The following is a 27744-nucleotide window of genomic DNA, read 5'->3' as shown; positions in this document are numbered from 1 at the left end:
CCTTCCTTCTCCACTGTGGGTCATTCTGCTATGAGTCAGAGGTAAAGGCTGTGCTGTTTAATCCAGCCTCCTCCACACTGTACACGGTGGAAAGATACCTGCCCCCCCCCCACACCCCCGCCAGACCTTGAGGGCTGTGTTCCCTTCTCCTCACCTTGGGCGCTTTGCCCAGCGCTCGGAATGCTTCAGAGGACAGAACAGGCACTGTCAGTAGCGCCCTGAGGTGCCTGGGAAGTCTGTCGTAGCCTGTAGGCAGCTAAGTATGGTAGGTACTGCTGAGAAGCCACGTTTCCCGTACTCTGCATCTGTGTGGTTGGATTTTGAGATCTAATGTAGGGCATCATATTTATCCTTATTACCTTTTAATGTTCAGAGTCAATATAGCATTCCTGCCTATAGAGATGCTTGGAACCTATTTCTTGCCTATCTTTGTGTCTCATGCCAACAGCATCTTTTCCCAATTCATTGGTAGTTAGGACCAGCAGGACAGGAAGAGATCAGAACTCTGTGGTCCTCCCTGAGTGGCTTCTCTTCCTGTTTCCATCCACACATTACCCCATCTTCTGGGTTCAGTCGTTTGATAGATTGCGAATCTACTTAACCATCCTATTGTCTACCAAGATATTGTGGGATGGATGGATAATCTCTTCTCCTAAGCTTCCCTCTGCCCTCATCCCTTCTACCAGAGAGGCCTGGTAATAATAATTATTATAATAAATAAAATAATAGTTATTGTAACTATTATTATAATTATTATTATAAATTTGATTGGAATTTGCTCTAAAGTAGCAAAGAAAGCAACTCCTAACATCGAATGTGGTGTTGCTTGTAATTCAGCCAGATTCAGGGGCTAGGAGAGAGCCTGGTGTTCCTTGTCAGCCCAATAATAGAATGTGTGCTGCGTTTTGTGAGCAAAGCTTGCTTCAGAGGTGATATAGGAAAGGAAGGCCACTGGACAGACTAACCTGGACCTAGAATTTGGGGTGTCCATTAACCTTTACTCGTGGGCCTACAGCAGTGGTTCTCAACTGGGGCCAATTTTTCTGCCAGAGGACATCTGGCAGCTTCTGGAGACATGTTTTGGTTGTTACAACTGAGAAAAACGAGGGCTTGCTACTTGCTCTCTGGGGCATAGAGGCCAGGAATGCAGCTAAACATCCTTCAGCGCACAGAGCAGCCACCCTCCCCAAACAAGAATCCAGCCCCAAATGTCAACAGTGCCTGGGTTGAGAAACACTGGCCTAGAATTTATCCCGTTCTAAAACCTGCACCACTGAGCGTGGGGGCACAAAACTATCCATCTGTTCAAACGCCAGGCCACATCCCTAAAGATTCTAGTTTCATTGGTCTGGGGTCGAGTCCAGATAGGGTATTTCTCTAAGGCTCCCCCAGGTTACTCTTGTGTGTGCACAGGATTGAGAACCACTCCCTGGAGAGTCTGGTGTGATGGAGGCCACAGAAGAGCCTGACCTCCCTCACTGTCCTGTGATTAGAGGGTTATTGAGGGGTTGTTGGCTCCTTGAAGAGGTAGCAGTAATGGAGAAACCCGCAGGAGATGGAGAGAAGCTCCCCAGGCACTGGAGAGGATAAGATGGAAGTTCAAGGCAGAGGTTTTTGTGAGAACTGGGAAAAGAGCACACCATCTAGATTTTTTTAAAAAAATCGAAAACCTCTGGATGGATGTTCCCAGGGCCCTTAGCCTAGCTAACAGACCAGACTGCTGAGGTGAGGAGAAAGCTGCCCTTCCACAATGAACGTGGCCTCTGCCAAGGCACAGGCTTCTTGTGACCCCAGAGGCAGCTGGATTTTGGCACCCACTTGCCCCTTCCTCCGGGGCCTTCGTGCAGTGCCCATACTACACGACCAAACGCAGCAGCCCTAGTTGGAATCTGCCTTAGCTAAGATCTCCTTCGGTCAGGAAAGGGGCGAGGTCCTGCCTTAGGGGTTTACCAAAAAAAAAAAAAATTGATAAAGCCTCGAAGAAGAAACCAGATCCGTCCTGCAGGCACCTAGAAACCCTATCCTGACGCCAGGCCACAGGGTGGAGGCTCCAGGCTGATCGTGGTGTCCTAGGGGTGATTGCGAACAATCCAGGAAATGGGGAAATCTGGTTGCAGGAAACTACAACAGCTGGATTCCCGAGGCTGTGGGTGAGACGGGGAACTTTCTGGGCCTTGTGCTCGCTCATCAGCCGACCCTAGAAAGAGTACCTCAAGCCCCACCCCAAACTGCAGTGCAGCCGGCACGAACTCTTGATTCATTCCCTTGCAAAAGAGAAACCAAAAAGCCGTAGCAAGGACGTTGGCGCCGGCAGAACCACACACCTAAGTTCAAATCCCCGCTCTGCCCGTAACCATGAACCTGGGCAAGTTTCTAAGCGTCGTTTCTTCTTGGATAGTATGGGCATAATGACGCCGAACTTGGGGCGTGGTCCGAAGGGTCAAACCCGCGAACTTGGCGATAATAACCTGCCGCGGTGGGCCATTCTTGGACCCCCTCGGTTATCCCTTCTCTTTCCGTGCGACTCACGCAGCTTTCTGCACAGATGACATTGTGGTAGGGGCCCCGGATCTGGGAGGTGTTTGGGCCACCAGTGTGTGTATTCGTGGTGAAAGGGCGCGCAATTGGGGAACAAAAAGATATTTTAGGATAATCCGGTTTGCTAAGGCACGCCCCTGGCGCGCTCAGGCCCCCAGAGGGGGTGCGGGAGTGTCAGCCCCGCTTCCAGAAGAAGCGCTGGCACAAAAGGAGGGGGGTGGGTCGGAGCCCCAGCCGCGCCAGCGCTCCGGGGAGGCGGAGGAAGGAGGGCAGGCCCCGGGCGGGCTGGAGGGAGGGAGGGAGACAGGCGAGAGGAGGAGTTTTCCAGCTTGGCCTCCGCCGGCCGCGCGCAGCCCCTCGGTCGGCTTGGTCTCCTCCCGCCCCCGGGAAGCGCCCCGCGCAGCTGAGCCGAGCGCAGCGCCGGGCGCGCCATGGGGAGCCCCGCACTCCGGCCCGCGCTGCTGCCGCTGCTGCCGCTGCTGCCGCTGCTGCTACGAGTCCCGCCGAGCCGCGGCTTCCCAGGTAGGGTCGGCGGGCCAGCCTCCCCAGCTGGGCGCCAGGACCCTCGGCTCGGTCCGGAGGGTGGTGCGGGGGCGCCCTTTGTTTGCGCGGACTTCGTCTTTCGCCGCCCGGGGGAGCGGGGGACGCGGAGCGGGGCTCGCGTCCGGGCACCAGGAGGGGAGAGCCGACTGTCATCTCGTCGCCGGGCGCCGTGAGCCGGAGGACCCTCTGCGCCTGGGGTTCCAGGGGCACCAGTCAAACCCTCGTTGGCGCTGGAGGCGACCAGGAGAAGTTTGGCCGCGGGTTACTTTCTCACCCCGCCGGAGTTTTGCCTCTCACACAGCTGCCTGCGGCCGGGGACCAGGTGGCTGGCAGCTTGTCCAGGAAGGAGCCCCTACCCCCTCCCACTCGAGGCCCCAGGCCACCCCCTGGGGCTGCAGGGCACGAGCCACAGTAGAAAGACTCTCGTGGAAGGCCCGGGCGGAGCCTCTCCCGCATCCCCCAACCCCCCCTGCTGGGGATTCCGAGAAAGTCTGCACCTCTGGGAGAGAGGTGCCAGCTGAGAGCGGTGACATGTGGCAGGCGCTTGGTTAGCCCCAGGGAAAGAGGACTACACACGCGGGCTCTGCTAGACAGGGGGTGTGGCTTCTTGTTGCTGGGGGGCGTGGTCTGTAGCATCTAAGGGGACCCTGGTACTTATTAGGACTCTTCTGGTGTGGACAAAACCTGCTTTGGAGATGCCCTTTTAAAAGCTCCAGCTGACTCCCTCATCGGAGAGTCTTAAGATAGCAAAGAGCTTCGGGGGAGCTGGGTAACATGGATGCACCCCTGTCGCCCCGGAAAGGAGAAGAAATCCATGGGCACATTTTAGTTTAGTGTTAATGGGAAAGTGGGTGACGTGGCGGGCAAATATCTGGCTTTACTTTCAACACTGTGGGCGGTTTAAGTCTGGGGTCTGAGAAACGAACCTACCGAGTTCTGGGTGAAGGATGGAGGGGGAGGGTTCCCAGATAGCACGCTTGGGAGATGTAGGGATGGCTGCTGGAAATTCCTTGCACATCCCCTTATGAATGAATGAATCAAACAAATGTGTAAAGTGATAAACAGGAACATTTGCGTTTTGAACTGTTGTAAGTGTTAAGCTTTTTGGTAGGAACTGATTCAGGGTGAAGTGGAAAGGAGACTTTATCCTCTGTGCCAGGCAAGTGCCAGCCCCCTGTTCCCCGGGCAGGTTAGTGCCCCCACCCCCCACGCAGGAGTCGGGTTAATATGAACCTAGAGGGGAGGGGGAAGCCAGTACTGGACAGGGAGCAGGGGGAGAAGTTGAGAAGCTAGAAGCAGCCTTTCCTGCTGAACTGCGAGGCGTCTCTAAGCCTCCTGTCCATCTATCTGGCGGAGCCTTTCTCAGTCAAGGGGCCTCTTCTCCTTTTCCATTTGACCTTCCTCCCCTCCCTCACCCTGCCCTCTGCTCTCCTTCCCTCAGCTTCTACCCTTATACAGCGTAGCTTGCTGCCAGGGCCCAGCCACCCACAGAATCGTGGGTTTCCAGCTTGGGCGCTCACTACTTTTGGGAACCGGCCCTGGCTGGCCCCGCTCCCTCTGGCGCCAGCCTGCAGGCTGCCCCCAAGTTGGCACATCCCAATGGGGTCTTTCAGGAAATGTGCTCTGCTGGGGCTGTTGATCCCAACGGAGGGGATTTCAGTCCAAGCCAGAGGTTTCGGAAGGCTGGGGAGGGGAGACTCTCTAGGCCTGTGGGTCCCGAGGCAAATCATGTCAGCTGAGTTCACCCTAAGGGCTGGGTGACAGAGAGATTTTGAAGATCATTTCAGAGGCAGTATCTTAGCAAGTGGACATTGTGTCTCTGGTAAGAGGCCTGGAATCAGGAACCTCTGAGAGAGGGAGATGGGGATCTAGGGCCCCATCGGCATCTCCCCTCCCCCACTTATATAAACATCTGAGATTTAATAGCAAATCTGTCACAGAGAGAGAGAGTAAATCGTTCCCATTCCCACTTCTAGAAGGTCTCTGGAGTTCTTCCATCTTTGAATTTGACGCAGCTTTTCTGGCTCTCTGATTTATTATTTGCGGCCTAGCAAAGACGCAGTGTCTATAAAAACCCACATGAAATGTATGGAAAATTCATAGCAAAGTTGTCTGTGTTGGATTGCGTTTGTATGCCTATAACATAGGATTCTTACTCTGTTCTTTGTTTTTGCTTTTATTGAGGTGTAATTGACATGTAACACATTGGTTTCCCGTGTACAACATAGTGATTCCATATTTGTATACACTGCACAATGATGACCACGATAAGTCTAGTTACTATCGGTCACTGTACATAGTTAACAAAATTCTTTTTTCTTGTGATGACTTTTAAGACCTACTCTCAGTACAGTATTACTAGCAATAGTTACCATGCTGTACATTACATCCCATGACTTATTTATTTTAAAGCTGGAAGTTTGTACATTTTGATCCCCTTCACCCATTTCGCCCACTCCCCACTCCCCCTCCCCTCTGGCAACCACCAGTCTGTTCTCTGTATCTATGAGCTTAGGTTTTGCTTGTTTGTTTCATTTCTTAGATTCCACAATATATTAAGTGAGATCATATGGTATTTGTCTTTCTCTGACTTATTTCACTTAGCATAATGCCCTCTAGGTCCATCCATGTTGTCACAAATGGCAACGTCCCATTCTTTTTTTTATGGCTGGGTAATATTCCATTGTATGTGTATACCACATCTTCTTTATCCATTCATCGGTTCATGGACACAGACTGTTTCCATAACTGGGCTCTCGTGAATAATGTCGCAATAAACATGGGGATGCAGATACCTCTTTGAGATCCTGTTTTCATTTCTTTTGGATAAATACCTAGAGGAGGGATTGCTGGATCATATAGCTGTATTTTTAGTTTTTTGAGGAACCTCCATACTGTTTTCCATAGCGGCTGCACCAATTTACATTCCCACCAACAGTGCACAAGGGTTCCCTTTTCTCCACATTCTTGCCAACACTTGCTGTTTCTTGTCTTTCGGATAATAGCCATTCTGACAGGTGTGAGGCGCTGTCTCATTGTGGTTTTGCTTTGCATTTCCGTTTTATTATGTTCTTAAATGAACTCTTTTTATTTATTTATTTTTGGCTGCCTTGGGTCTTCGTTGCTGCGCATGGGCTTTCTCTAGTTGCGGCGAGCGGGGGCTCCTCTTCGTTGCGGTGCGCGGACTTCTCATTGTAGTGGCTTCTCTTGTTGTGGAGCACAGGCTCTAGGCGTGCAGGCTTCAGTACTTGTGGCACGTGGGCTCAGTAGTTGTGGCACATGGGCTTAGTTGCTCTGCGGCATGTGGGATCTTCCCGGACCAGGACTGGAACCTGTGTCCCCTGCATTGGCAGGCGGATTCTTAACCACTGCACCACCAGGGAAGCCCTGAACTCTTGAAGCCTCATTTACATCTGAAATTTTGGAGGTTCACTGCACCTCCTTCTGCAAGCAAGGCTGAAGATGGAGAATGAACACCATGGCCACTAAGAAAGGCTCCATGAATCTGATGCCTGGAGAAAACTGGTAAAGTAGTGTGGTTTCACCAGCCAGGAAAACCGAGTGGGGTTGGCTAAAAGCCAAACCAGACCACACCAGCCAAAGCAGTCTTTTAAAATGCCACATTTGGAGATAAGTATTAGGAACTGAACACCTGGCTCAGGATATACAATTAAAATCACATCAGGAGCAGGTTAGGCTAGAAATTTCTATTTGGGTTTAAAACATGTAATCAGCTGACAAAATTCCTCTGCATTAAAAAGGAGAATGCTGGGGAGAGCAGGGCATTTTCAACTGGCATTTTCTTATTGATAACACTTTCAGTACAGTATCCTGCTATTACTGTTTCTCATTTCCCAGATTTGTGAGCTGAAAGAGACACCAGAAACCATCGCTAAAGCACCGTCTTCAAACCTTCCTCATACCATAATTGAAATATTGCCCTTTTCTTTTCGGTGATTTCTATAACATTCTCACTTTTAGTCTCTCTTATAACAACTCATTCTACTTTTTCTGGCCAGATACTGCTCTTTTAAGTACAGTTTTACTTCAGTACTGGTTTTCTTTTTTTAACATTTTAATTTTATTTCTCATTTTTAAAATTGAAGTAACTTTAGTACTGTTTTGATCGCATTGCTCTCCTACTCAAAAACATAGAGCAGGACTTCCCTGGTAGCACAGTGGTTAAGAATCCGCCTGCCAATGCAGGGGACACGGGTTTGAGCCCCGGTCTGGGAAGATCCCACATGCCGCGGAGCAACTAAGCCCGTGCGCCACAACTACTGAGCCTGTGCTCTAGAGCCCACGAACCACAACTACTGAGCCCGCGTGCTGCAACGACTAAAGCCCGCGCTCCTAGAGCCCATGCTTCGCAACAAGAGAAGCCACTGCAGTGAGAAGCCCGTGCACCGCAACGAAGAGTAGCCCCCGCTCGCCGCAACTAGAGAAAGCCCGTGCTCAGCAACGAAGACCCAACACAGCCAAAAATAAAATAAATAAATAAATTTATAAAAAAACAGGGCAGCTGCTCCCTGTCCTCAAGTTAACTAGGAAGTTCTCTGATGTTTTCAGGGGACTATACAATTTGCCCGCAGCCTAATTTTCCAGTCCTTCTCTCCTGGCTTCCTAAAGTCTGGCTAAAGTAGACTACCTGTTTTTATAGACCTGGAGTCCCATTTTCCCTCTTTTTGGTGATTACTGCTTTCTGCACCTGGAATGCTTCCCCGCAGCCACATGTCTGTCTAAATTCTGCCCATCGTCCAGCGACACCCCCCAGTTCGATGAAACTTTTACTTGATCCTTTGATTGGGAAGCTTCTGCCTTCCTTTAAACACCCACGGTGTTTCATATGTCTCTTGTGATATTTATCATACATGCCATACATTACAGTGAGCTGTGCATTCCTTTACACTTCTAGATTCTGAGCTCCTGAAGGTAGGGCACTGCTCTGTCTTACCCCTCTGTATTTCCCACGGTGCCTAGCCAAGACCCTGGAGCCAAGTGGATATTTGTACTTATCGAGTTAATAGTTCCCCGCAATTCGGGTGACGGACCATTGGCCAGAGGAGCTGAGAGAAACACGCGTGCAGGTAAACAGGGCTTGTGCCACCATGAACCTACATACACAGGGACGATGCCTTGCTCGCTGTAGAGGTTTGCTTTTAAATCCGTGAACACCCTCCCTGTGAGCAATAGCCTTCTCCGCTGGGGGTTGTAAGACGAGAGACACTGCAGCCACAAGCCGGAGTTTGCATTTATTATTTTTGTTGGCCGCTTTGCTAGAGCCCCTTCCAAAGGGGTTGAATGGTTTCCTTAGTCAACGCAAATATGTGTGCTACATCAATTCCCCTTTCAGAGAATGCAACTCAAATGGGTAATTGAAAGTGAAGATTGAGTTTCACAAGAAGAAGGTTCACTTTTGCCAGGTTATAACATAGTCTGAAATTCTAGCAGCCAAATTACGATCAATACCCAGGTTAAGGATTCATTTCCAAATAGCAGTGTGAATAATCGCCTTGCCTGGGTTCCAGTTCATAGGGAATTTCTCAAGCCAGCCCTTCAGTTCTTTTTTTTTTTTTAATTTTTATCAGAGTATGGTTGATTTACAATGTTGTATTAGTCCTCAGTTCTTGATTGTGTGATTTCTTGACTGTCAGCTTTTATTGGCCATTGTTTATGGGGTCTTTTAAGCCTGGATCTTTCTCTTGGATATTTGAATTCTGCCTTGTCTCCTGGAACCTTGGCTCTATCCAGAGACTTTCTTTTTAAAGTGGACATGGAAGGATGGAGTGCACAGGATACTAGGATGAAAAAGGTAGGGAATTCCTTCTGTCAATAGCTTTCTGTCTTGTGGGGAAATAGACACCAGGTTATCCATGGGGGTAAATATTATAACACAGATGGGTCGACAAGCCCTGGGAAGCACAGAGAGGAGCCACGCAGGAACCCTGGGCCCGGAGATTGCAGAATGATGTTGAGTGATACTGATGCCAGTGCTAGTGACAACTACAGGCCCAAGGAAGGTTAATGCAGGGTGTCTCTGGGCTTCCTTCTCTAAGAACATTTTGAAATTGGAAATAAAAATCTGTGTGGGTGTTCTTTTTCTGGGGAGAAGGCTCTATCCCAATTCAAAATCACTACTCACCAGATACTTTTGTGAACTCTATGAGAGAACGTGCACTTAATGGGCACAAAAGTCAACATAGAAAGTACGATGAAGTTGCCAGAGTTGGGAAACTTTGAACTAATGCTCAGGTGGCCTCCTGAATTATAACCAGCGGTACAATTTCCCATTCTCCTCATTTAAAAATCGACACCAAACAAAACAGTCATAATCATAGGTGGTAATTACCTGCAGGCCTGGGCTGGCAACTTGTACCCCTCACTTAGCACAGTGTCTGGGACTTGGGGCAGGATCTTTAGTGGATATTTGTGGGTTGATTGAATGATTGAGGTAATTGTGACAGGGAATCAACACATTCTGTTTCAATATCGCTGCAGGATTTAACCAGAATTTCCAAGCTGCTAACCCCAAAGAAAAAGAAATGTGAGGTATCAGAGGCAATTTGCAGGACTCTGAACGAAAGATCCATTTGGACAGGCAACAAGTCGGGGCATAGTTAATTGCTGAGGCGCTTGAATTGCAAATCACCCTAGGACAATATTCTAGGAGACTTAGAAACACCAGGGACTTTGTGGGGAGGGGGCAGGATTTTTCAGATAAAAGATTTAAGGATAAAGCTTGTTTGAGAGAAAAGTCACTGGTAGCTTTGCTAAGCTCCCAAGTTGCCCAGATGATAATTGGTTGCACCTGGGTCTTACGGGCACACTCTAGCCTCAGAAACTTCTGGAGCCGTCATTTCCCAAGCTGAGTGATTCACTGCCCCGTAATCCTTAGCTCATACTGCATGCCTCTTTCTACGTTGTTCTCCAGGGAGAAGATAAATGGGTTTGGACATAGTGGCTTGGATTATCCCAGAGGTTTGGTGTTGTAAATTGAGTATATTGGTTTTAAAGCTTTTTTTTTTATGAGTAATAGACAGATCCAAACATAGAATTTGGGGGTGGACTTTCTGCCTTGGCCTTGAAAGATCGTTGCCCTGTTTCTTCTGGCCTGCTCTTACAGTGACCTGTTGTGTGATGGGTTCCATGCTCTTTCCCCTGTTGTCACTGGCTCTTTGCAGCGTCTGCCCAGTTATGGCTGATGAGCATCTATCTCTTCCATACCGAGCGCAGCCCAGGACCCTCTGCTGAATGCCTCTGGCCTGCCGCTAGCTGTGTGGGTGGCTGAGCTGATGACCCTACCAGCCCCAGGGATTCGAGAATGTTCCAAAACACTGGTTGAATGAGGGCCACGGGGTGAGCGAGAATTGAGCCGAGCTTTGGCAGGCCCCTGGTGGAGTGGTGAGGAAGCGGTGGCCTGGCCACGTCCCCGGCCTTCTGAGACTCTGCCCCCAGTGTGGCCATTGCGTATAGGAACTCTGACAGACTTGTTGCCACTGACTCAGCATTTGTCACACAAAGGCTCCGGTTCCTTTAAATATCTGAGGTTGAAATCCTGTTTCCACTTCGATTAGAAGTCCGCTTTTCAAAGCGGAGGATCATACTGTTTCACCAGGAGCTACTCACGGACCCGACGGCCTCAGCCACGTGGGCAGGCACTGGGGTCTTGTTCATTCTGTGTCCTTGTGGCCGAGCAGGGAGCCTGGCCCCCGGGGGACTCTCGGTGGGTCTCGGTGAAATCTGCAAGGGAGCACACCTCTGGCCGGGACTGACCTGCTGATTGGGTGTCTCGGGCTCTATCTAGACGCCCACAGGAGTTTCTCATCCACATCCAGGCTCCCTTGCGCGGGCCACCTAATTCATGTGGCATCTCGGCCTGGGAGGGCGCCCGAGACGGAACCCCCAAGTCTCAGTGACGAGTCTCTGAGGTTCAGCAAGTGGAAGGGATTTGTCGGGGTCACAGCGGGAGTTAGAAGCAGAGCTGGCCTTAGAACTCAGTCCGCCGACTCTAGGATTCCCTTTCCTCCACAGGCAGGGACAGAGTTCAACTTCTGAGTGGCCACTACACATTAGGCACCGGGCCGGGCACCAGGGATAGTTAGGCAAGGATCAGTGGCACCTCGGGCACTCACGGAGCCCTGGTGTCCTGGTGTATTTCCGCGTGGTTGTTCACACCGACACTTGGCTGCAATCTCAGAGTCTCACACCCGGGGCTGCTTCGGTGTTCCTCACGGTTCTGAGAAGCTGCTGCCCCAGAGCTACCCTCGCCCCCTCTTGTCGAGGTCCCAGAGGATCCCTCTCTATGCCACTGGCTTTGAGCACCCCAGCTGATATGTCATGCTGTTTTTAACAGCTTTATTGTGATATTATTCACATACCATACCATTTCCCCATTTAAACCACTTCAATGACTTGTAGTATATTCACAGAGTTGTGTATCCATCACAGTTTTAGAACATTTTCATTACCCGCCAAAGAAACTCCACACCCTTTAGCCATCGCTCCCCACCCCCTCTCCGTAGCCTTAGGCAACTGCTGAAGTACTTTCTGTCTCTATAGATTTTCCTGTTTTTAACGTTCCATATAAATGGAATCACGCAGTAGTATCCTTTCGTGTCTGGCTTCTTTTGCTTAGCACAATGTTTTTAAGATTGATCCATATCGTAGCAGGTATCAGTACTTGACTCCTTTTTTATGGCTGAATTATATTCCATTGTATGGACAGACCACATTTTATCTGTTCCTCAGTTGATGGACATTTGAGTTGTTTCCACTTTGGGGTTATTATGAGTAACGCTGCAGTGAATATTCATATACAAGTTTCTGTGTGGACATATGTTTTCATTTCTCTTGGGTAGATCCTTAGGAGTAGAATGGCTGGGTCATATGGTAACTCTATGTTTAGCCATTTGAGGACCGGCCAGTCTGTTTTCCAAAGTGACTGTACCCTTTTACATTCCCACCAGCAGTGTGTGATGGTTTTGATTTCTCTACATTTTTATCAGCTCTTGAGATTATCTGTCTTTTTGGTTAAGTGGAGTCATGAAAGCTCAGTTCATTAACAGCATCCACTCAAGGGTTGAGTGACAAAGCAGTGTCTGTGCTGCCAGCTGTTGCAGCGTATTGGCGAGAGCCATCTAAGGATGCCTGCCACCCTCTCACTGCTGGCTGCAGGGCACGGCTAGTCCATAAGGTGCCTTTGGGTGGATTAGAAAAAGATGCCTTGTCTAGGCACGTGTAATGCGTGGGCACAGGGCTTGGTCAGGGGACAGACTTTGCGCTGAGCAGGAAAAGGATAGAGAGGCAGGCCTAGAACTCAAGATTTAAAGAGTGGAGGGCAGCACGATGTGAGACCCCGCCTGCTCTTTGGATGGGTGTGATGGTGGGTGCTGTGGTGTAGACAACTCCCTGGACACCCATCTATGCTGCAGTCCTGGATGTCAGTAGCTCAGCCCCAGGTGGGAAAGAGCTATGGGCGCCATGTGCTTTGACAGCTTGCTTCTATTAAAAAGAAAAACAAAACAAAAAGCTGTGCTTGTGTGTCAGTGGCATCCTCGCGAGCTTGAATCCTTGGGTCACCTGGGAGCCAAGCAAGCAAGTCAGAAGCTCAGGCCCCACCCGAGACCTAGTGAATCAGCACATGCATTTCAACAAGGTCCCCGCCGATGATTCTTATACACAGTGAAATTTGAGAAGGACTGGTCCGCTGGGTGAGTTCAGCCCTTTGCCAAGACGGGGTGGCTGGCCTGTTTATAAGGGCCGCCCCTCCTCTCTCCCTTCTTCCCTTGGCTTTGCCGTCATCATGGCATCTTCTAGACTTCCTTTCCTAAGTCCCCGACATTCCTGAGATAAGCGTGTACAGACTTTCGTTTTCTGCTCCCTCTTCTAACTCAAAAACAAACCCAACTCTTCGGGGGGCCCTCGACTTCATCTCCTTTGAAGTCCTCCTGCCTGGAGTGCGGCCAGCAGTAGCAAAGCACATCTTCGGTGATGGGTAACGGGGTCCTCACATGCCTTTGCCCAGCAGTTCAGCTGTAGCTTAGAAATAACTGCAGCTCTTTAAGAAAGGCCACATGAGTGTGATTAGGGCGGTCCCTGCCTCTCTAGCAAAACCCTGTCCTGGGATTGAGAATTTCTGCAACTGACCAACCCTTAAAGACACAGGGGCTACACATCTTTGTGCCAGAGACTGACGCCGCCGGGCTTAGGGAGAAGGCAGCCCCTTGGAGGATGAGTGAGATTGACACCAATGGGGAAGTCAGGAGAGCACACCCCACCCCTCACGTAAAGCCCCCCAAACCCCCCCGAACTGGGCAGGTCAGGAAGACTGAACTGTTAGCACTAAAAGGGGGGGCCCTCCCACCGTTTCAGGGCTTTGAGTGAATAAGTAGTTCCCAGCCCAGCAGTGGTATTGGCTTGGCCCAAAAATTCGTTCGGGTTTTTCCATAAGACGGTACGGAATAACCCGAACGAACTTTGGGGCCAACCCAGTATTTGGACAGGCTGCATCGGGATTACCCAGGGAGTCTGGTGAAATGAGGTTTCCCTGATCCCCCCTCCTCTGTGTGTTTTGCTTTGGCAGACCTGGGGTGGGGAGCGGCAATCTGTGGCAGGGGTCTGCAAACTAAGTCTTGCCAGGCCAGATAGCACCCCAACTCCTGGTTTTGTATGACCAGTGAGCTAAGAATGGTGTTAAAATTTTCAAGTGGTTGAAAAAAATCAAAAGGAGAAGACTACTTCGTAACACGTGACAATTATCTGAAGTTTAGATATCAGTGCCACTGGAACCCAGCCACACTCATTTGCTTGGGTGTTGTCTGTGGCTACTTGGTGATAAGTGGCTGAGTGGAGTAGTTGTGACAGAGAACATATGGCCTGCAAAGCTGAAAGTATTTACTCTCTGGCTCTTGACAGAAGAAGTTTGCCAACCCCTTAATTAGGGCCTTGCTACTTAGAGTATAGACTGAGACCTGCTTGGCCTGGGAGCTCTATAGACATGTAGAAATCAGACCTATGAAATCAGAGCCTCCCTTTAACAAGATCCCTAGGTGTTCGGGGCTCCTGCTCCTTCACCACGAGGCTCAGCTCAGAACTCATCTCGGCCTTAGTCAGGGGGTCTTTTAAGATGCCTAGGCCAGCATGCTATAACTAGCCCTGTACACATTTATCTGACAGATAACTGGATGTTTCATTCTCTCTGTTTGAGGCTTGGTAACCTCCTGATAGCCTCTAGAAACTGGGACCCTGTTTATTCTCACCAATTCTTGGCCAAGGCCTAGGGTCCTGATTCAAAGCTGTAGGCAGACTGGCCTTGGCTACCTCCTGAGACTTCCTGGATGCTGCATGGGTTTCTGGACCACAGGCTCGGGGCTCTCCAGACCTGCTGCCCTGCCACAGTCCTGCTATATGGTGTGGCCTGAAGCCCTTCACTGCCCCTTACCCCGATCGCTGCTGAGGCCTTGACTTGGCTATCTGTCTCTTGCTGGTGGCTGTTCCTTCAGGAGCCTGTGATCTTTCTGCTGGTCAGGACCATCCCTAGTAGAACATTTTCCCAAAGTGGCTTCCTTGAAGCGCTGCTTCCCAGAGAGATTCATAGATGTTCTATGGGCAGCAGAATGTGTGGTAAGTTCCATAGGTTTCTTTACTGCAGTACTGCAGGACGGCTCAGGGTCATCGATATGCTAACGTAATTGTTCCCCTCTGGGAGAGAGCGAATAACAAGGACCACAGAATCTCAAAGTGTGGTCCTTAGACCACCAGCAACAGCAGTACCTACAAACTTAATAGATGCATAAATTCTCATGCCCCACCCCAGAGCTGTTGAATCAGAAGCTGGGCCTGGGGGAAGGTAGGCCAGCAACCGTGTTGTAACAAACTCTCTAGGTGCTTCTGAGGCCTGCTCGAGTGTGAGAACCACTGGTGTGGACATTTCCAAGTTATTTTCTCACAGCATCTTAATAGACTAGTGTTTCTTATTTGTTGTTTTTAAAGGGAATTGTGTTTTGGGTTTCAGGACAGGACCTTCGGGAAGATGACATTGAATTGCCTGAAGCATTTACCGGTGGCAGTGAGCGCTGCAGGCTAAAGAGGGGAAAGAACGGAAAAAAAAAATCTTTGGGTAGCACCATCTGTCCCACTTCTGGCCTGCTAGGCAGTTGTGTGTCTACTTGGTTAAAAGAAGTTTCCTCCAGTTGAAAGCTACCAACGTTTGGCTGTTGTAAACGTTGTGTTCTTTGCAACGTTCTTGTGTATTAAAATGTGAAGAAAGCTGGGAACAGCCATTGGGATGTATTTCTCTCCTCCTCTAAACATTGTCTCCTTTCAGAATACTCTTCTTTCCTCTTCTGCAGAATTTCCTCGTGCAAATCCCAAACCCATCTTTCCAGGTCAGTCAGGTCCAAGTGGCTTTTGCTGGTGCCCTTGCCCACAGTGAGTGGCCCTCTTTCTGTCCATGGAAAGTCTCAGGAAGCTTTCAGATCTGAGGAGGTGGTTTGTCCCCAGACAGAGCCTCTTAGCCCAGGGTAGCTGTGCGTTCCTTCTCAGAGCTCAGCTCCCTCCCTTTCATTCTAGAACTTTCTCCTTTGCTATCAGGGCCAGTGGTGTCACAGCCTTGGACCTGCAGGTGAACGCTTTTCATTTCTTGGCCATCAGAGGGTTTGTAAATGCTGTGCTGTCACTTAGTTTGAAAATCCCAGTGACAGTGAGGCTCGAGCTTGAAGGTGAGAGGAATCCCCCGAGTTCTCTTGCCCAGATCTTTTCTCTGTCTTTGTTTAAATGGAGGTGAGGCCTCAGGGCCTCATGAGCTGATATGGACGGGCAGGTTCTTGATGTGGTTTCGCCTTCTGAACAGAATTGTAAAGAAGCAGAATGACCTCATTTGCCAGGAAACAGAGGTGATTTGATGGCCCCCCAATGTGAATATGGAGCAGGAGAGAGCTCGAATCCAGCTCAGAGTCTCCCCCAGCCAGTGCCTCGATCAGGGACCTTCTGCTGAACGCCTCGCTGCAGCCTCCCTGCCTTCTTGGATTTTGACTGTGTCTCAGTTGACCTCTGTGGAGGACAGTTGAGCCTTTGGAAGACCATACGCTGTTGCTTTTGTTCCGCTGTCTGGTTTTACTTTGAAGGCTAGATCTTTTTTGGTTCTGGCTGTGTTGAATGCCAACAGTCAGCCTCCAGGGCTTCGGGAATGGGGAATGCCCTTGGTGGGAACCGGAGTTGGCATTTGTTGAGGGCCTTTGCTTTGTGCTGATCTCCACAGAGTTAGGTGCCTGACTTTTTCCTGTTTTGCCTCTTTTCCAGCTTTAGACAAGGAGCCGAAAATTAAATAATAAAAGGAGACTAAACTGGGGAAAAAAAAATTTCCCTGGGACAAGGGCAATGCCTTCATTTATAAAAGTTATCCTTTTAACTTTCTTTTTGTTAGCTGTGTAAAATATGACCAAAATTAAAATTGCACAAGCCACATGCTGTCTTAATTGTCTCTGCTAATTCAAGGCGGAGGGCCTGGGGACGGTGGGTACCATCAACTCTGCCTAAAGTTGTCCCTATGGAGTCTTGTGCAAAAGAGCTTGAATGGAGGATGGAACATTCTCTCAGGTGAAGCAGCTGTAGAAGCAAGGACATCTCTGAGACCTCATGCCTGGCGGGGGTCACTCTCTTACGAGCCCCCCACCTTACCACTATTATTTTCTTTTCCTGGATGAAATAAAGTTAAAAGTGGAAGAGTAGCCTTAATGGGGAAAGAAATTACATAAAGCTGAGGTTTGGATGCAAAAGAGGAAGGAAGAGTCCCCAGTAGGATGGAGCCACGGTTGCCCAGCAAGCGGTACATTTATTGAGTTTCCTCCCTTCCCTGCCTCTCTTCCCCAGTCTGTCATTGTGATTGTGCCTCCCGGGATGCCTCCCAAATGAACCACCTGCACCTTATCTTAGAGTCTTCTGGGGGCATTCACACAAATAATGGCTCAGCTGGAACTTAACCCAAGATTCAAAGTTCTTTCTACTGCTGAATTGATGCCTGCTGAATAGAGCTGTCTAGGTTAGGAAGCGAACTGTAAGGCAGACTTCTACGAGGAAGCTTGAGGAGTGTTTCAGTTAGCTATTGCTGTGTAAGAAACCATCCTAAAACTTAGTGGCTTAAAACAGCAACCACCATTTATTTGTTCATGGTTCTGCAGTTTGGGCAGGGCTCAGTGGGGATGGTTCATCTCTGCTTAATGTGATGTTGGCTGGGCCAGCTCATATGGGGCTGGCGCATCTAAGATGGCTCCCCTCCCATGTCTGGCACTTCATCTGGGATGACTGGAATGGCTGGGACGGCTGGGCCTCTCTCTCTACCTCTTTACAGTCTCCTATTCTCTACGTTCTCTCTCTCTCTCTCTCCCCCACCACAGTTGCCTTTCTCCCCAGCAGAGTAAATGGACTTTTTAACATGCAGATGGCTTCCCAGGGGATGAAAGCCAAAGCTACCAGGCCACTTAAGGCCTAGGCACATCACTCCTGTCACATTCTATTCATCAAAGCAAATTGCAAAGCACACCTGCTTTCAGAGTGGTGGTGGTAGTGGATAGATTCCACCTCTTAAGATGGGAAGAGTGGTATACATGTGCAGGATGGGAGGAATTGTTGGTGGCCAACTTTGCAAGCAATCCACTACAGAGCTGGTTTGGAAGAGTGTATTGGAAATGTGAGCTTAATTTCCCAGGATGTTTCCTGGGAGCATTCTGATTAATTGCTGGACCCCAGGTTAGCTATCCAAATGTATTAGGCTGTTTAGCTACAGAATGTGGCATGCCCAGATTCATTGCAAGTCCATAGAGCTGAATAAATGTGTAGTCCTGGGAATATCCAAGGTTCATTTCCCAATGCTGACTGGTACTGGCATCACCTTCGTTCTTTACTCCCTGGTACTTCTCTCTCTTATTTTCATCAAAGGCACACCTTATTAAAGAAGAGGTAACTCAAAATAGATCATAGATTTAAATATAACACTACAGCTATAAAACTTCTTGATGATAATATGGGAGAAAATCTTTACAAGCTTGAGTCAGACAAGGCTTTCTTAATTATGACACCAAAAGCATGATCTATAAAAAGTAAAAAAAAAAAAATGTACTTCATCCAAATTTAAAACTTCTGTTCTTTGATAGACAAAGTTAAGAGAATGAAAAGACAAGCCAAAGACTGGAGAAAATATTTGCAAAGACATATCTGATAAAGAATTTTTATCCAGAATACATAAAGAGCTCTCTAAACTCAATAAGAAAACAGGTAACCCAGTTTAAAGAGTGGGGGAAATATTTTAACAGACACTTCACCAAAGAAGATATATGAAAAGATGCTCAACATCATTATTCACCTACTAGCTGGATAAACTTGACCAACCCGATTCCTGCTTTTATCTGCCAAATGTGAACAATGCCACCTGCTCTCCTAGGGGAGTGATCTGTAATGCACTGTGCAGATATAAGTTATGGTTAGAACTCCCAAAAAACAACTTGCACACATTTCTGTTCCTTGTAGAGGGCTGACTAGCCATTTTCTCTCTCCCTCACTGGACTTTATGTGACAGACACCCACTAATTGCTGACCATGACTGTTAGGTAACCACTGGCCACTAGCAATTTGAGGCAGGTCATTTACTGTAAGCTCAAGTGGACGTGGGTGTCTCCCACCATGCTTTTCCAAGCCAGCCTGGTTTTTAGGTCTCCCTAAAAAAGTCTCCCACTACCTACTTTTTTCTGCCCTCAAGTGTCCTTATGTCCTTTCATTTCAAGGAACTTGCATCATTTGTGCCCCTTAACAAAGGGCTTTAGTTGTTCCTTGGCACTATCAATACCTAAGAGATTTACTTTGACCTTAATTTTTTCTTTGAATTCATTTGTAATCTGAAATGGATTATTTTATATTTTCATATATTATTTTTTCTCCAGGACCTAATGTTAAATTCAATGCTGAATGCTTAATAAGGACACTGATTACATAAGGAGTAAGTAACAGAATATTTTTCATCTAGTTTCTAAATGTGGATAAAGAAGCTTGGATGAACAGCTGCAGTATCAAAAATAATTTTCCATTTCTATGAATCCCAAAGGCCCCCTTCATGCATTTAACATTCCTGAAATTCCTAAAATGAAAAAAAAAAAACAGTGAGAGGAATACACAGGTTTGGTTTTGTTTTGTTTAAATTTATTTATTTATTTATTTGGCTGCGCCGGGTCTCAGTTGCGGCACGCGGGATCTTCGTTGCCCGGTACAGGATCTTCTTTGTGGCGTGCGGGATCTTTAGTTGCAGCATGCAGGATCTTTAGTTGCGGCATGCAGGACTGGATCTAGTTCCCAGACCAGGGATCAAACCCGGGACCCCTGCATTGGGAGCGTGGAGTCTTAGCCACTGAACCACCAGGGAAGTCCCTACACAGGTTTCTTTTTTAAAAAAAACAAAAAACAGCTTTATTGAGGTATACTTGACATATAATAAACTCCATTGAATTCACTTTGCACATTTTTCAAAAATTAATTGGCAGGTTTTTTGCTGATTTGTTTGTTCTTTATTCTGGTCCATTGATCTGTGTGCCTATTCCTTCAGCAATACCACATTATTTTGATTACTGTAGCTTCGTAAATAGTCTTAAAATTGGGTAGTGTGCTTCTTCCAGCTTTATTCTTCTTTTTCAAAATTGTTTTGGTTAAAAATTCTATATAAACTTTAGAATAAGCTTGTCTACATCTACCCAAAAAGCCCACTGGGATTCTGATTGGAATTATGTTAAATCTATTAATCAGTTTGGGGAGATATAACATCCTTACTATTTTGAATCTTCTAATCCACCAACACGGTTATCTCTCCATTTATATAGATCATTTTTTATTTCTTTCATCAGCATTTTGAGGTTTTTTGTATACAGGTCTGGTATATGTTTTTTTAGATTTATACAGTCATCCTTTGGTATCTGCGAGGGATTAGTTTCCAGGACCTGCCGCTGATACCAAAATCTGTGGATGCTCAGGTCCCATAGTAGGCCCTCCATATCCGCAGAATCTGTATCCATGGATTCAACCAACCACAGTTCAGAAACATAGTACATGATATGGAGTTGGTTGAATCAGCCAATGTGGAACCTACAGATATGGAGGGCCGACCATATATTTATTGAAAACAATCTGCATAAGTGGACCCACACAGTTCAAACCCATGTTGTTTAAGAGTCAACTATACTTAAGTATTTTGTTTTCTGGAGCTATTGGAAATGATATTTTTTAAAAATGCATTTTCGAACTATTCTTTGTTAGTATATGGAAATACAAGTGATTTTTGTGTTTTGACTTTGTATACTGCAACCTTGCTAACCTCAGGAGTTATTTCATAGATTCTTTAGGATTTTCTTTATAAATAATCATGCCACCTGTGAATAGGGACAAGTTTACTTCTTCCTTTCCAATCTATGTGCCTTTCTTCCTTCCTTCCTTCCTTCCTTCCTTCCCTCCCTCCCTCCCTCCCTCCCTCCCTTCCTCTTGTTGCACTGGCTAGGACAACCAGTATAATGTTAAATAAGAGCGGTGAGAGTGGATTATTATTTGCATTTATTTTTGCATTATTCCCAATCACAGGGGGAAAGCACTTAATCTTTCATCATGAAGTATAATGTTAATTGTAGGCTTTTTGTAGATTTTCTTCATCAGGTTGAGGAAGTTCTCATCTCTTCCTGGTTTGCTGGGAGTTTTTGTCATGATGTTAAAATTTGACAAATGTTTCTTCTGTGTCAATTATATGATCATGTGAATTTTCTTCTTTAGTCTGTTAATGTGGTAGATTACATTGATTGATTTCTTTTATTGATTGATTTTTTAAAATATTAAGCCAGCCTTATGTTCACAGTGTATATGACACTTGATGTTGGTATATTATTCTTTTTATGTACTGCTGAGTTTTATCTGGCAGTATTACATTGGGGACTTTTGTATCTATGATGATGACAGATATTGTCCTGTAGTTTTATTTTCTTGTAATTTCTTTATCTGGTTTTGGCATCAGAGTAATGCTGGCCTTGTAAAATGAATTTGGACATGTTTTCTCCTCTTCTACTTTCTGGAAGAGATTCTGCAGAATTGGTGTTATTTCTTCTATACATGTTTGGTAGAATTCACCAGTGAAATCATCTGGACCTGGAGATTTTAACTACGAATTTACTTTCTTTAATATTTTGGAGACTATTCAGGTTATTGATTTCATCCTGGGTGATTCGTGGTAGTTGGTGATTTCTGAGGAATTGGTCCACTTCATCTAAGTTGTCAAAGTTATGTGTAGAGTTGTACATAGTATCTGAAGTGATATCCCCTGCTTTATTCCTGATATTGGTAATTCCTTTCTTTCTTTTTCTTTGTCAGTCTTGCTAGAGTTGTATCAATTATATGAATATTTTCAAAGGACCAACTTTTGATTTGATTGATTTTTCTCTATTGTGGTCATTGATTTCTGCTTTTACCTTTATTATTTCCTTCTTCCTTTGTCTTTATTTTGTTCTCTTTTATCTAATTTGTTAAGGTGGAAGCTGCGATTATTGTTTTGAGACCTTTCCTTTTTTCTAATATGAGTGTCTAATGCTATAAATTTCCCTCTAAGTACCACTTTAGCTGCATCCTGCTGCACTCTTTCTTCTCTCCTTCTTGAACTCTGATGCCTTGAATGTTAGACCTTTTGATCTTGTCCTACAGTCCCCTGAACAATAGAGAAAAAAGCTTGAGAAAAATAAACCAAGCAAGGGGAAGACAGAGAAGGGCAAAAAGCCATGGGTGATCTCCCCACCCTCTTGAGACCACAGCTTCTCCAATAAGAAAAGTTCCCCTTACCCAGAGTCTTAGGTGCCTGCAGGCCCATGTTGCTACTGCTATAGCTGCTCATTGCCACCACAAGATTACCTGGGGACTGGGACACAAGAAAACAAAGACAGCAAACAAGCAAACACTGGAGAATTTTCCCCACTTTCTCTGAGCATTAGGAATCCTCTTTCCCACTCTTTGAACCAGAGATAGAGAGATTCTTTTGGAACTCTCTCAGCATCCAGTGTCCACTTCTGTATTTGGGCTGACTTGAGTTCTTCCCAGGGGAACGTCACCACCAATTCAGTGGTACTTCAAATTCTGCCTTCTTTTCCAGTCTGCCTGCTAATGTTTACTTTTCAGAGTCCTCAGATAGCTGTTCAATGCACTTTGTTCAGGTTTTTTAGTTGCATTTGGTAGGAAGGACGAGGTGGAGTGTGATTACTCCATCTTACCCGGAATTGGAATCTTGTGACCTGTTTTTCTAAAGTTACATGATCATTTTCATGGTGGTCAAATAGATGATTTCCTTCCTTCTTTCTCTCTCTCTTTTGTTTCTTCTTTTCTTTCTTTCCTACATTTTCTTGACTGTGGTACCAAGTAGATTATTAGACCGTGATAAATAACTTTTGACTTGACTTTGTTGCAGATGGTGAAAATTCTTTTGCATGAGGTTTTATAAATATTACGAATTAGAGAAATGATTGGAATGCTTATCACTGGAAAACACTTTCTGCTTTCCAAAGATATATCTACCAGGATGAGAGAAGAAAAGAATCATAATTTAAAAAGTGGAGAATACTGAGCTTATGGAGTCACACTGAAAGTGCAAAAAGATCATGTATCTGTATCTGACACAGGTATAAGTTACTTTTGTTCCTTTAAGCAAACCCAGTTCCATCCAAAGCCTTTTTCTCATGAGGTAATGCCAACAAATATATGTTAATAATTAAAGGAACATAACCATGCAGAATGATTATGCATCAAATGGTATGTGCCCTTCTTTTGCTTTATTATATAGTTCATCTGAGCAGTGATTGAACAATCCTGCCTTCAGCCTGAGAAATGGAAATTGTGGAATTGGGAGAGAGTCAGTAAAACATAATCTTTCATGCAGATGAGGCTTTTGGTAAACTTTTCAATTAATTGCTTTTCTTTGGGCACTAGTATTGGTAAGCAGCTTTAAAACACAACTGGAAGTATAGACACTTATCTATAAGAGTGAAGTATGTGGAAGTGTGTGGCTTCTCTGTGCAGGTCATGTACGAGGTGGCCCTAGCACAGTAATTAGCTCAGCTTCCTACACCACCCAAGCTATTTCTAATCACAGATGAACCAATCACACGTCCTTATTTTGAGCAGACGTCTGAAAATGACTGTAGCATAATTCCTCAGTGATAGCTGAGGTTCAGAAAACAACATTAGTGTTGACCTCCAAGTTCTGTTGAAAATATCCACAAAGCCAAATCCCCCAATTTAATAGGCTCTTTTGAAGTCTTGTCTTGTGAACCAACAGTGTTGACATGTAATTCATCATTAGCTTAGAAAAACACTTTCGGAATATAAATCAGGCTTAAAGTCTAAGATGGAATGATGCTCCTTTCAACTAGAGCATCCAACCCTGGCATCTGAGACCCTCTCTCCTTTTCTCCAGCAACTGTCATTTATCAGTCCCATCTCCCTCCTCATCTGTACCCTTTTGCCCACACTATTTTTTTTTCTTTTTTAAAATTTATTTATTTTTGACTGCATTGGGTCTTCATTGCTGCACGCGGACTTTCTCTAGTTGCGGTGAGCGGGGGCTCCTCTTTGTTGCGGTGCGCGGGCTCCTCACTGTGGTGGCTTCCCTTGTTGCAGAGCATGGGCTCTAGGCATGCAGGCTTCAGTAGTTGTGGCACGCGGGCTCAGTAGTTGTGGCGCATGGGCTTAGGTGCTCCGCGGCGTGTGGGATCTTCCCGGACCAAGGCTCAAACCCGTGTCCCCTGCATTGGCAGGCGGATTCTTAACCACCGTGCCACCAGGGAAGTCCTACCCACACTCTTGAAATCAAGTCTTTCCCTCTGATACAATGCCTGTGTCTTACTTTGAAAATCTTCAATAGAACGCACCAACCCCACGTTTAAACAGGAAGAACCCGAAGCCCTGAGAGGTGGTGGGGCTGGCCACAGGCACACAGCTGGGTGGTAGCAGAGGTGGATGAGGCTTCCTAGCATCCCACTCCATTGTTTTACTCCAGGTCTTCTAGAAAGGCACTGTGCTGTTCGCAGAACCTCACCTCTGAAGACACCACATTGGATTTTTAATCCACTCACAACCAAGGATACCACACTGAGTTTTTCATCCGCTCTCAACCTTCTTTCCACACTTTTCTTTTTTTTCTTTTTTCTTTCTTGGTCGCGCCACATGGCTTGCAGGATCTTTTTTTTTTTTTAATTAATTAATTAATTTGTTTTTGGCTGTGTTGGGTCTTCATTGCTGCGCATGGGCTTTCTCTAGGTGTGGCGAGCGGGGGCTACTCTTTGTTGCGGTGCATGGGCTTCTCCTTGCAGTGGCTCCTCTTGTTGCGGAGCACAGGCTCTAGGTGCGCGGGCTTCAGTAGTTGTGGCATGTGGGCTCAGTATTTGTGGCTCACGGGCCTAGTCGCTCCGCGGCATTTGGGATCTTCCCATACCAGGGCTCGAACCCGTGTCTGTCCCCTGCATTGGCAGGCGGATTCTTAACCCCTGTGCCACCAGGGAAGTCAGGCTCGCAGAATCTTAGTTCCCTGACCAGGGATCAAACCCGTGCCCTCTGCAGTGGAAGTGCGGAGTCCTAACCACTGGACCGCCAAGGAAGTCCCTCTTTCCGCACTTTTTAAAAAAAAAAATTATTTTATTTATTTATTTCTTTTTCTTTTTCTTTTTTGGCTGTGTTGGGTCTTCGTTTCTGTGCGAGGGCTTTCTCTAGTTGCGGCGAGCGGGGGCCACTCTTCATCGCGGTGCATGGGCCTCTCACTGTCGCGGCCTCTCTTGTTGCGGAGCACAGGCTCCAGACGCGCAGGCTCAGTAATTGTGGCTCACGGGCCTAGTTGCTCCGCGGCATGTGGGATCTTCCCAGACCAGGGCTTGAACCCGTGTCCCCTACTTTGGTAGGCAGACTCTCAACCACTGCACCACCAGGGAAGCCCCTGCACTTTTTAAGTATATGAAAGGAAGTCACCTTGTGATGCTGTCAGAAGTTAGGACAGTGGCGTGATCCTGGTCGTAATCCATTCCTTGATCTGAGCGCTTTGACCTGGGTGTGTTCAATTTGGGACAAGTCATTGAACTATGCACTTTTCTTTAAATAAAACATTTATAAAAAGTCTACAGAATAGGGATGACTGGTGGTGGACAGGTTGGGAAAAGCATAAGAGGAGACCAGCAGCATAGGGCATGAGCCCTGATGTTGTGCCTGTGCTTCCAAACTTAATATTCTACTAATACCCTTCATTGTGCAACAAGTCACCTCTCTCATCCATCTTAAAAATTCATTTTCCTCTTAAAGCCCTTTTATCCTGTTCTCCAGGGTACTTTTGCTTCCTGGCGCCTGCATAATCTTTGTACCATCAGCACTGCTGAATCCTACTTAAAATGAGGCATTGGCTGTAGCCAAAAATCAGACCGATAATCATGCAGGGATCTTAGCCCCATCCTGGGGTTCTCGCTTGTTTAATATTTGCTGTGCACGCTTCTAACAAGCCAGGACACATCCGGATTTGTAGTTTTCCTGCACATCTGTGCTCTGAGGCTCTAACAATATAATATGTGTGAGAGGCTGTACCTTATTTTTAAAATGGCAGCACTGAGACCTCTTGTTTCTCTGCTTTTACTTTGACTCTGAGATATAGGAAATGCTTACTTGTTGAGGCTTCTGTCTCTCTCCCTTCCCCACTTTTCTTTTACAGCAGCAGAAGGGGCAGGAGCCCAAGTGTGTAACCAATCGTGGATTGAAAGCCATAGATCCATCCCTCCTCCCCAGAGCTGATGGAATGATCTTTTGCAGGTGTTCAGCACTCTGCCTTTTAGTATTCCTCTCTCTTATGTTTAGAGTCTTTTTTTGTCCCTTCCTCCATCTTTCTGCCCATCCGTCCCTCCCCAAAGGTTGTTCTTCAATGACATAGGTTGATCCAGGGATCTGTGTGGGAGACATCATTGCTGCGCGCGGGCTTTCTCTAGTTGCGGCGAGCGGGGGCTACTCTTCATTGTGGTGCGCGGGCTTCTCAACGCGGTGGCTTCTCTTGTTGCAGAGCACAGGCTCTAGGCGCGCGGGCTTCAGTAGTTGTGGCACGTGGGCTCAGTAGTTGTGGCTCACGGGCTGAGTAGTTGTGGCTCGCGGGCTCTAGAGCGCAGGCTCAGTAGTTGTGGCGCAGTAGTTGTATCAGAGGAGACATTCTCTTGAGTAAACGAAGGAAATGAGGCTAACCAAACCTGATTCCAAAGTATCACCATTTAAAAGAATTTAAGAAGATACATGCACCCCAGTGTTCATAGCAGCAGTATTTACAGTAGCCAAGACGTGGAAGCTACCTAAGTGTCCATCAACAGAGGAGTGGTTAAAGAAGATGTGGTACATATATACAGTGGAATATTACTCAGCCATGAAAAAGAAGGAAATAATGCCATTTGCAGCAACATGGATGGACCTAGAGATTATCATCCTAAGTGAAGTAATACAGACAAAGACAAATATCATATGGTATCACTTATATGTGGACTCTAAAAAAAAGATACAAATGTACTTATTTACAAAACAGAAATAGACCCACAGGCATAGAAAACAAACATATGGTTACCAAAGAGGAAAGGGGAGGGGAGGGATGAATTAGGAGTTTGGGATTAACAGATACAAACTATTATATATAAAATAGATAAACAACAAGGACCTACTGTATAGCACTCAATATTTTGTAATAACCTATAAGGGAAAAGAATCTGGAAAAGAAAAAAATATGTATGTTTGTATATGTATATATATATACACACACACATATATATATATTATATAACTGAACCACTGTGCTGTACATCTGAAACTAACACAATGTTGTAAATCAACTATACTTCAATAAAACAAAAAACAAAAACCCCCCAAAATTCTTCCCATTTTTCTGTTTAGTAATATGTTCTAAAATAAAGCCTAGGGTGGAATTGAAATTTTTCATGCCTATAGTTTCCACACTCCATATTTCTACCTGTTTGAAAATTGCCCATTCTTAGTCTTTGATACTTCTTTGGTTTTCTTTGATATTTCCGTGATTGTGAGGGATAATTCCAGTCTCTCTACTACATTCTTTCAAGCCCTGAGATGTAGTTTCCCTGGATCGGGACATTTGAGCTCAGGTAAAGCACCAGCTGGGGTCTCACTGCTCTTGTTTCAAGGCCCTCGTCCTAATGTGTGGCTTTTCCTAGTCTGGTGATGGTTCATCTGCGTAGAGGTGACAGATGCGCAGCAGGAGTTGAGAATATCTGGTTTTAGTCTGCTAATCAGTTCATGTTTCCACCACTTCTCAAGTAGTGTCAAATTCATCTTGATATTCTCATCACTTTAAAACTCCTCATTTGCACGAAAATATCTGGAATCTGGGCAGTTTGTGTCCTAACAGGATGAACAAGATGTTGCCCTGGTCTCGTGACTCATTCAGCAGTTCTGTCACATGACTGTGGGAATAGCAGGAGATGTGGGAAGCTGCCAGATTCCTTGGAGGCGTGACTGCGTTTAGGGCCGGGGTCCTGAGAGCCGCCTCAGCATCAGCAGAGGGTCCGGACCACCCACCTGGGCTCTGGGCTTGCTTGCTCTCTGCCTCACTCCCAAACTAATCCCCTT

At 46.5% G+C, this 27744-nt stretch overlaps 1 protein-coding gene across 2 annotated transcripts in view; it reads left to right on the top strand.

The window, feature by feature from the left end:
• Positions 1–2833: 2833 nt before the first annotated feature.
• The window catches only part of SRPX (sushi repeat containing protein X-linked), a 107272-nt gene continuing 82361 nt past the window's right edge, over positions 2834–27744 (top strand). For both annotated transcript variants that reach the window (XM_068533220.1, XM_068533219.1), the window contains exon 1: positions 2834–3060. In XM_068533220.1, coding sequence (XP_068389321.1) covers positions 2970–3060 — 91 coding nt within the window. In that variant the 5' untranslated portion in view covers positions 2834–2969. The remainder of the gene's footprint in view (positions 3061–27744) is intronic.

The sequence above is a fragment of the Eschrichtius robustus genome, chromosome X, assembly GCF_028021215.1.
Source record: "Eschrichtius robustus isolate mEscRob2 chromosome X, mEscRob2.pri, whole genome shotgun sequence".
NCBI classification, from domain to species: Eukaryota; Metazoa; Chordata; class Mammalia; order Artiodactyla; family Eschrichtiidae; genus Eschrichtius; species Eschrichtius robustus.
This window is presented reverse-complemented; position numbering and strand designations above follow the sequence as displayed.